Consider the following 9,209-nt stretch of genomic DNA (forward strand, 5'->3'; position numbering starts at 1 on the left):
TATCTACAACTTTGTCGGAGACTGCTAGTCAATCTGGCTTTATTAAAAGAAGAAGGAAAAGGTGATTGAAAACGAACCTCGAGTAAAAAACTATTTTTTTAAAAAAAGTTTCTAAGAAAATGAAATATTTCAAATAATATTTTAAAATTGCAATTTTTCGATTAAAATATGATTGCTTTTCAATGTAACGACTATAAATCGAAAAGATACCTACCCTATTTTCAAATCCTCTTAATGCCCACTCAGAAAAACAGAATTGCAATTCATCAAGTTAAACCAGTGATCGTTCTCAGCGGTAGGACTCGTTTCCTGCCTTCCAATAAACGGACGAAGCGAACAAGGCGCAAACAGTGAAACAAAAGACGGACTGTGATAAGGTATAAAAACACAAAGTACGATCGATCGACCACCGCCGGCGCGACTGAACTAGACTGTCGTGAATTTTATTTGGCGCACTTTATCACAGATAATACATGTATAACGGCGGGGGCATATGCACCGATTGCGCTTTGCCGCAACACCAGAGTTAGATTGATTTTAAAATGTCGACCTATTTCTTTAGACCAATTTTCAATGCTCGTTTTACACTACTCCCTCTCAAAGTAGGAATCCAATATTTGGCCGAGGTTCATCCAACATATGCACAATCAAACGCTGAAATTTTGATCAAAATCGGAGAATATCAATACGATCAGAGACAAAATTTTGAAAAGCTGGCCCATAACACGTGCCCAAAGCGCTTGGTTTTATTTGTGTAGTACTAATGCATCTATTTTTTCATGCTGTTCGAATTTACAAATGCACGAAAAATTTTGAAACTGCCTAGAGCTCGAGCACATGCAAGGTTTCTAACGCATTTTTCACGAATCACCGATAGTTTTGTATTTCTTATACGATTAACGCAAGTTGGATGTTGGATCAACTAACACACTCCAAAGGAAGCGTTAGTGGTGTAATCTGTTCCAGGGTCGTCTAAAGATCACTCGGGCCCCTGGCTACGACTAAGCTAGGGCTCCGTTAATTGAACAGGTATAAACTGCTATTTTTACTTCATTCCACCTTGAGGTTTTGTTTTCAAATTTGAGCCAATCAGTCAACCATGTTGAACTTAAGAGAAAAAAAAATATGGGAATCGAAAAGCTCCAAATCACGACGAACGGCAAAATACGGTGGGAATGTCATGAACCCGGAAACTGTACACCCAGATGCTGACGAAGTCTTACGAAGACTTACGTCAATGCGGACTTCTGACAATTTCCGGGGCTAATGTTCTTCACCGCCCAGCACAAGTTCCCGAGGAAATAAGGAAGCAGAAACTTTCAAAGTTTACCAATAAATACATGATTTGGCAAGCGATCTGCTCATGTGGCAAACGGAGTGCACCGTTTGTAACTACCTGGACTATAAACGGGAAGATCTACCGCAAGAAGTGTCTACAGAAACGTCTGCTTCCTCTGTTGAAGCAATACGAGGACCCTATGATCTTCTGGCCGGATTTAGATTCGTGCCACTATTCAAATGTTGTCCTGGAGTGGTATGAAGCCAACGGGGGCATTTCCATATCAAGGGCATGAATCCCCCCCCAGTACACCGGAACTAAGGCCCATCGAAAAATACTGGACAAATAAGAGGACGCTACGGAAGCATCCCAAGGAGGTCAAATCTGAGGAAGAAAAAGTGAGTTTCTGTACACAAGAAGCTGCAGTCAGATGTTGTACAGAACCAAATGAGTGGAGTTAAGCGTAAGGTGCGAGCGTACGGTTATGGCACTGAAATTAAATTGAATAAATATGCAGAAATCTTACTAATGGGTTATATTTTATTGTCTGAAAGTTTGAAAAGGATCGATGCACTAGGTACTTTTCAACAGCGTTTTTTTTTTTCTTGATGCAATTTTATGTGGGACACCCTTTAAAGGGTCACACTACACGCGGTGGCGGGAATTCGAACTGAGGAGAGCTGCGTATAGTGTCATGGACTTACCAACTATGCTATGTACATTTTAAGTAATAATAACAGTCTCCCTGTTAGACAAATCGGTATTACGAAGAAGTGGTTAAATGGAAAGCCTAGGGTTTAGATGGTGGAGTCACCTCTCTGGTGTCGATAATCAATACTCAGTGCGGAAAGAAACTGATGAAAAAGAAATGTGAGTAGTAAAAAATAACCCTAATTGATACGTAAAGATTGTTTAAAAAAGATTTCATAACGAAATATCGAAATTACTCGAAACTATGAATATAAGCTGCACAATTAATTTGAATATCAGAAACGTAAAATAGTCGGAATAGAAAACATATCGAGGGCACGTCGTCAAACTTTGATTGGGAACACAATACAAAAATGTTCTTAATTTTTTTCGTGGCCAAACCATTAGGACCAAGCGAAGTAAAGGTAGCGTTGATTTGTATAGACGCTTTCAAACTTTTTTGGGATTTCCCGCCTTTACCTCGGCCTTGATTTTTTTATAGTCAGAGTGTAGTACAAGCATAATTGCTTCTGTACCAGTGTACGACGACATGTGGAAGACCGCAAATCCGGTCGAAACTTCGTGAGAACCCAAAAAGTGCATAAGTCACCTTTGGACAATGTAGTATGCACAGGTATGGCGAGGATGGTACTTTGGTATTCGTAAGATAAATCTTACATGAGTGGTGTGAGTGACCACAGAATAAATCGACTTGCTTTCGTCATACCGTTCGTTCCGCTCCTATTGAATCGTGTGAACGCTATGACGTCGACCCGTTGTGCTTCTGGATTGTTTACATATTTTTGGTTGCCAACACAAGCAAACCGTGTGTTCTGCCACACCTATATATATACCTCATTGACCTTTGGAGGCTTCTATGTATATTTGTTCGTTGGCGGTCCCAGACATAAAGATGAACTAAATTATTACCACGCCCGTCGTGGATCGCTTGCCTAACAAGAATTTTGTAGCGAATTTCCTTTTACTTCCGGTATAACTTCCTTGTGCAAGTTTTGCTGCCAGACGTGTTCTGATTAGCGCTCCTGTTCGGTGCGAGCTATGTACACGTGTTATTAATTGCTCAAAATAAATTAAAACTTGAATCGAAATGTTGGTTTGATGTTTGAATTGGTTCAACACCATCTTTCTCATGCAGTGCCTCGTTTTCTATCGCTACTATCACTTCACTTGATTCTGAGTCTCTTTAACGTCTTAATGTTCACATGGATTAAGTTGCAATGTGCGACTCCGAGCTGATACCGATCCATTGATTTCCACAGGCTAAAGAGTTATAAACAATTGAGTGGGACTATTATTTGGAATATACATGATCGATCATTTGTGTAGCTGCACTGTGCACTACAATTCTAAATCGTTATTGCGTGAATGTATTGAGTTTTTCAGATATTGGATAAGTTTATATGAATGATGTGTACAGCCACACTGCTCTCCCCTTTACCAAAATCTACGGGGAATCTTAACGCGACGCCCAGATCCAGTCTAGTATGGCGATGGTTCGGTGTCATCTCAACTACTTGATGGAGATCCTTTTGTAGTTTCAATGGGTTGGGTGGACTGGAAACTCGGTGGCTTAGATGCGTACTGTTTTGAGGTGATCGACGGTGATGACGATGACAAAAACTTTCTTCTTGCGTCATAGTACTCTGTAGGGGACTTCGAACGGTGGCGTTAGTGGCAGTTTGACTGCGCCAACTCTAACGAAAACGTGTGAGCAAGCAGCTAATTCCTTCTGGGTGTATGGTTATTATCGTTGACACTTAAACAATGTATCAGATCCACATTTATAATATTCATATTTTTGTTAGTTTAGTGAAATAATTTATAATTTTGTTTCGTTTCATAATTCTCGTTCAATAGTTTTTCATCATATTTGTAATTAGTTTCAGGCATTTTTTGTAATGGTATACGAACATAAAACTATTGATTCAAAATCTAGGAGTTAAGAAACGTTCCAAACTCATCCAGCCCTGATAACATATCTACTAACATCTCCCCTGGCGAAGATTAGGTAAACGTCAAAATTACGAATGTTTATGTGCAACAACTATCGAGTAGACATAATCACAGTTGATATTGTTTATCATTTATATAATAGAACTGCGTTTACAGAATAATTTTGTGAGTAATAACCATTCGCCCCGGTCCTGTCTACAAATCTAAGTTTAGCCTTTATATTCCACACGAGAAGAAGGGCCTAAGTGGAAATCTCGAAGAAAATGCATGTTTCGCCGTTTTTTTTTTAAATTATAAATCTAACTAAAAACCATTTTAACTAATTTGTACCTCAATCTTGTAGTATTTTTGTCGCATAATGTCATAATAGTGAAAACGCAGTTTGTTTGCATTTGCGATTTAAGCCCTAATGAAAGATCTATGTCGATGTGTTGAATATCCTTTAAGGCCCATTTACACCCTCGGTGAAAATGAACGTGAACTTGATGCGCGCCAATTGAATACAATACAAATATCACTTTTCATCGCATCACTGCTGCTGACGGTCGAATTATATGCAAAATTTTTAACTTTCTTTTATTACGTACAAAAGGAGCCTCAATTTATTCCTCAAAACTCTTGCGAAGTGGCCAAGCAGTATAGATAAATGATTTAGACACATTAAAAGAAGATCAAAACAAAATTGCGTATAATTGAACAACCAACAGCAGTGGTGCTAGAAAAAATGAATATTTTAGCAATCGTAGGGCATCAATCGGTTTTTGTTTAATAACTTTTTTCTCAAGCGTCAGATTGTTTCGTGGTTTTCGAGACTGTTTCTTTGTTAAATTTCCTATAGAAGTCACATAATGATTTATTTTTAGAAAATAATGGGCGACTCCTAGAGGAAGTTTTTTTGTGAAAGTTAATTTTCCCATGCAAAATCCCATGTAAACTGTAAACAGTGGGCGCAAAAATATAGTTTCAGGAATCGAACTAAGAATTTGCACAGTTGTTCTAGAACCCAAATGCTACTTAAAAAGTTGCTCGGAACTGGAATCTAATTTTTATCCCACCCTACTGTATATAGCATGTGGAGCTAGTGTTCTGACAAAAGAGCCGAACGATATAGTTTGAAGGGATTTCTTCATAGTGTTAGTCCACAATATCGTAGGAAATGATTACTAATGCTTATAACTGAAATAATTGCGCATTGTAGGAAATATATTATTGTCTCTAGTAATACCGTTTTTATAGAATAAAATCATTGTACTTAAATTTAAAAAAAAATCATCTCACTTGCATTGATACCTTTGCATTGTGCGAGGTAACAAATTAGCTATTGGACAGAGAGACGGTTGCATTCTACATGTTTTCAATCAGTCTAAATGAATTCGGTTCCAACGTTCCTGATTGTGCAGTCGTGATTCGGCCGTACAGGTTCCACTGTCGTCAAGAAAGTTGTTCGGTGTGCTGGTCACAATCTTGCAGTGATACTTCTTTGTGAACTTGGACAGAACAAACTTTTTCAAGCTACCTTTCGGTTTGAGTGCTCTCAGATTGAAATGATTACGGGCGCGTTTTATTTTCTTTACGCATGAAATCGTGCCCACATCGGTTGAAACATTCTCAGGCAGATCTGTATCGAACTGAAGTTCTCGTCGTGCCGCACTGGGGGCGCGAGAGTGGGTACTAAACTCAAAATCGCAACTGACCCACGATTCCGAACGTTTGGATGCTGAGATTCGGTTTGCATTTTTCAGAGCAGACTTGTACAGCGGCGATGCCTCCCTCCGGTGTGTTCGATTTTTCTTTCTGCTTGATCCGTTGCCTGCATTAAGCTCTTCGAACAAATCACTTAACCCTGGAGAACACGGAACACATTTGATGCTTGGTTCTGTGATAAATTTCCTCTGCAAACTGTTTTCCCTCACAATTGTTTGCCACTTTATCAAACAATCTCGACTGTGGCTATTCATGATGTGTTTCGGTAGCGCTGACAAGTAATAAAATAATGCACCACAATACGGACAGATGTTGCTATCGCAAAACTTAATACTGGAATCCGGAGACTGGACAATTGTAGCAAGATCTGCTTCATGATTCTTTAGTAAATGATGTCGAAGGGTGAATTCAAACAAATATTCATCGGCACAGAATGGACAGTGGAAATACTTAGAAGTAGATAAGAGAATTTTGACAATGTTTTTTACTAAACCATTTAGATCAGCTTTCTCGCAACCGTTAAACTCCATTTCAGGATCTTAACCTCAATTGTATCGACGGGCAGCTGCGAACTCGCCTAAAATAGATTCAAAGTTAAGCTATTCAGTTTAATATAATAAGCGCACTAATTGGTATTACCTGGTGAAAACGTATAGCAACTAATTTATAAAAATAAAAAGTAATTTATTATGAGATCTGCAGACGTCCTCAATTTCTTGTCGCCCCCATTATTTGTGTTTGACTTTTCGCATCAACTTATCAAGCAAAGCCGATAAACGATAACAAACGATAAAATTTTGCTTCAAAGGATTTGTATCTCGGCACCCAAATTATCTGATAAAATATTTTATTGGGCAAAAACGTCGATTTTTTTGTATCATGATTCAAAGGAAGATTCAAATCCAAATACACATATGCGCAAAATGTTGATTATTTAAAAAACATAAGAAAACAATCTTCATTTTTACCTCCCTATCTCCCCTAGCTGTATTTTTAATAAAAAATCAATTATGCATATAGCAGAAAATTTCTAGCTTAAGATGGCCTACAATTTTTTCTCACTATTCAAATATAGCTTTCAGATAATTTCATATTACTACTCGTAAGTTTCAAGAAATTTGTAAATTGTGAACCATATGAAACAAACAGACAATAAAAATCAATCTTCATTTTAATTCAAGTTATTCGCTAATCTTGAACTTATAGCACATCAATTTCTAATGTGTAATGAAATATAACCGGGAGCAGCAAAATACGGTTACTGAAAACAATTAAGTTGTTCCTCAGATAGAATGTTTTTTGACAATTTTATTTATTTTATATAGTAAACTACTATTGTCATATAGTGAGAAAATATTCCCTACACACACCTTTGTGAAAAAACTTAGTATTTTTATAAGAAAAACTGGACACTTCACATATATTTTGTTTGTTTGACTGGATGGAGTAAAGAGAACTGGAAGAATCCAGTTTAATCTGGAATGTTGGCATCGCTGTTCTAAATTCTTGTTTGGAACTCGATTGGAACATTTGGCTTCAATCTTTGCCTATGTTTATAAGCATAATCTCTGGTTGAAAACTATTGATTTGATTCAATCATAATAAGGATCTATAGACACATAAATTGCACATGGTTGCCTTTTCAATATTTAATCGAGTGTAGGAAATATGGTTTTCAAATGAAAAATATGCGAATATTGTGTGAAAACGCTACTTGAAATATTTTTTAATAAATTTCCATATGAAATTACAAGAAAAATCGTTTTACTTTTAATATGAAAACGAACACGAGAGTGATGTTTAATTTCTTACGGTTTTATTTTCAGTGTTTCTTAATGCGTTTTTAATGCTGCATGGGAAAAAATTGTTCGACTAATGTGTATTCGACTTCTAAGCGAAGACACTTTGAGGCTAGCTGACGTTTCGTTCTTTCACTGCAAACATTTTCCTTTCTGGAGCTCATTGAAAGTTTATAAATTTCAATACCTGAAAAAATCAAGTTTTTCGTGTAATCAAGTAAAGTAAAATCAATATGGTAAGGACTTTAGCTGCTAAAAGCATATGTTTAATTTGCTTCGTCAAATTTTATGCGATTTTTGAGCAAGAGCTGAATATTAGTTTTCCAATTATTTCCTAACCTCGAAACAATACATTCCCATCGTAGAAACCGCTGATGTTGCAAGGGCACGAACGTGCCATCACGCAGATAAAATACAATCGGGAAGGAGACCTGATCTTCTCGACGGCTAAAGATCATAAACCCTCAGTCTGGTTCTCGCTGAACGGAGAACGTCTGGGAACCTATAATGGTCATTCGGGTGCTGTGTGGTGTGTAGATGTGGATTGGACTACGACAAGGCTGATGACTGGTGGTGGTGACATGACCACAAAGTATGTGATGAATTTTAATCGAAGAGGATCGTTTCACATTTTGTTTATATTCTAGGTTGTGGGATGTTGAAACGGGAAACACTCTTGGAACAATCGTTTGTAATTCAGTTGTCCGTACAACAAACTTTAGCTACTCAGGCAATCAAGCATCATACTCTACGGATAAAACAATGGGTAACAATTGCGAACTATTCATTATTGACGTGAGGAATGTAGATGCCAGTATAAGCAGTCAAAGTCCAGTGCTAAGGTTGACCATGCAGCAGCAATCGAAGATCACCTCAATGTTGTGGGGTGCTTTGGATGAGACCGTAATTACCGGTCACGAGAATGGCTCAATCAGAATTTGGGATCTGCGTGCTGGCAAAGAATTAGTATCTATAAACGATCATACGAATGTCATCAACGACATGCAAATGTCAAACGATGGAACAATGTTTGTGTCAGCTTCCAAGGACAACACAGCAAAATTGTTCGATTCTGAATCACTGGCTTGCTTGAAAACATATAAAACGGAACGACCGGTTAATTCCGCTGCAATTAGTCCGATCAACGAGCATGTTGTGCTAGGCGGTGGCCAAGAAGCGATGGAGGTGACAACCACCTCGACAAAATCTGGTAAATTTGATTCACGGTTCTTCCATTTGGTGTACGAGGAAGAGTTTGCTCGTGTCAAGGGTCACTTTGGTCCGATCAACAGTTTGGCCTTCCACCCGGATGGCAAGAGTTATTCGACGGGAGGAGAGGATGGTTTTGTGCGCGTTCAAGTTTTCGATGCTTCATACTATGAATTTGTGTTTGAGTAGAAACGATTGGGTATTTGTGATTTGCGACAACTAGGGCAAACTTGAGATAAGCTAAACGTAATAAGTTTAACAGTGCTACAGTTGAAGCTATTGCGAGACATGTCGGAGAACGAACGTTTACTACTTTACATGAATAAAACCATATTCCTGAAGTTCAGATGAATTTTCTTTTTTATTCCTTTTTAAAACGGGGGTCGAATATGTTTTATTTTCAGTTTTTGTGGTCGGTCATGTATTGTTTTTGGCAAGATTCTATTGGTTAATGTCTGTATAATCTGCTTTTACTTAGGTCAAAGTCAAATTCAATTTCCATGTTCTTTCAATAATATAATATTATGTAATTCGTTTAATGATGTAAAGTTGTT

At 37.7% G+C, this 9,209-nt stretch overlaps 2 protein-coding genes across 2 annotated transcripts; one reads left to right on the forward strand and one right to left on the reverse strand.

The window, feature by feature from the left end:
- Window positions 1-5,104: 5,104 nt before the first annotated feature.
- LOC131691832 (uncharacterized) lies at window positions 5,105-6,408 on the reverse strand. The gene is made up of 2 exons (XM_058978499.1): window positions 6,287-6,408; window positions 5,105-6,224 (listed from the first exon to the last, which is right to left on the reverse strand). Exon 2 carries the CDS (start codon window positions 6,175-6,177, stop codon window positions 5,302-5,304), a length of 876 nt encoding a protein of 291 aa, XP_058834482.1. The 5' UTR covers window positions 6,178-6,224; window positions 6,287-6,408; the 3' UTR covers window positions 5,105-5,301.
- Window positions 6,409-7,551: 1,143 nt separating this feature from the next.
- Window positions 7,552-9,001, forward strand: LOC131691524 (eukaryotic translation initiation factor 3 subunit I). The gene is made up of 3 exons (XM_058978031.1): window positions 7,552-7,682; window positions 7,812-8,038; window positions 8,094-9,001. The coding sequence occupies exons 1-3, from the start codon at window positions 7,680-7,682 to the stop codon at window positions 8,842-8,844; spliced, it is 981 nt and encodes a 326-aa protein (XP_058834014.1). The 5' UTR covers window positions 7,552-7,679; the 3' UTR covers window positions 8,845-9,001.
- Window positions 9,002-9,209: the final 208 nt, after the last annotated feature.

This window comes from Topomyia yanbarensis, chromosome 3 (assembly GCF_030247195.1).
Source record: "Topomyia yanbarensis strain Yona2022 chromosome 3, ASM3024719v1, whole genome shotgun sequence".
NCBI lineage: Eukaryota > Metazoa > Arthropoda > Insecta > Diptera > Culicidae > Topomyia > Topomyia yanbarensis.

Bases quoted from the DNA above. Each gene is read 5' to 3' on its own strand.
- LOC131691832 (XM_058978499.1), bottom strand. From the start codon at position 6,177: ATGGAGTTTAACGGTTGCGAGAAAGCTGATCTAAATGGTTTAGTAAAA.
- LOC131691524 (XM_058978031.1), top strand. The intron at 8,039-8,093 runs GTATGTGATGAA...TTTATATTCTAG, and splicing joins GGTGGTGACATGACCACAAA to GTTGTGGGATGTTGAAACGG.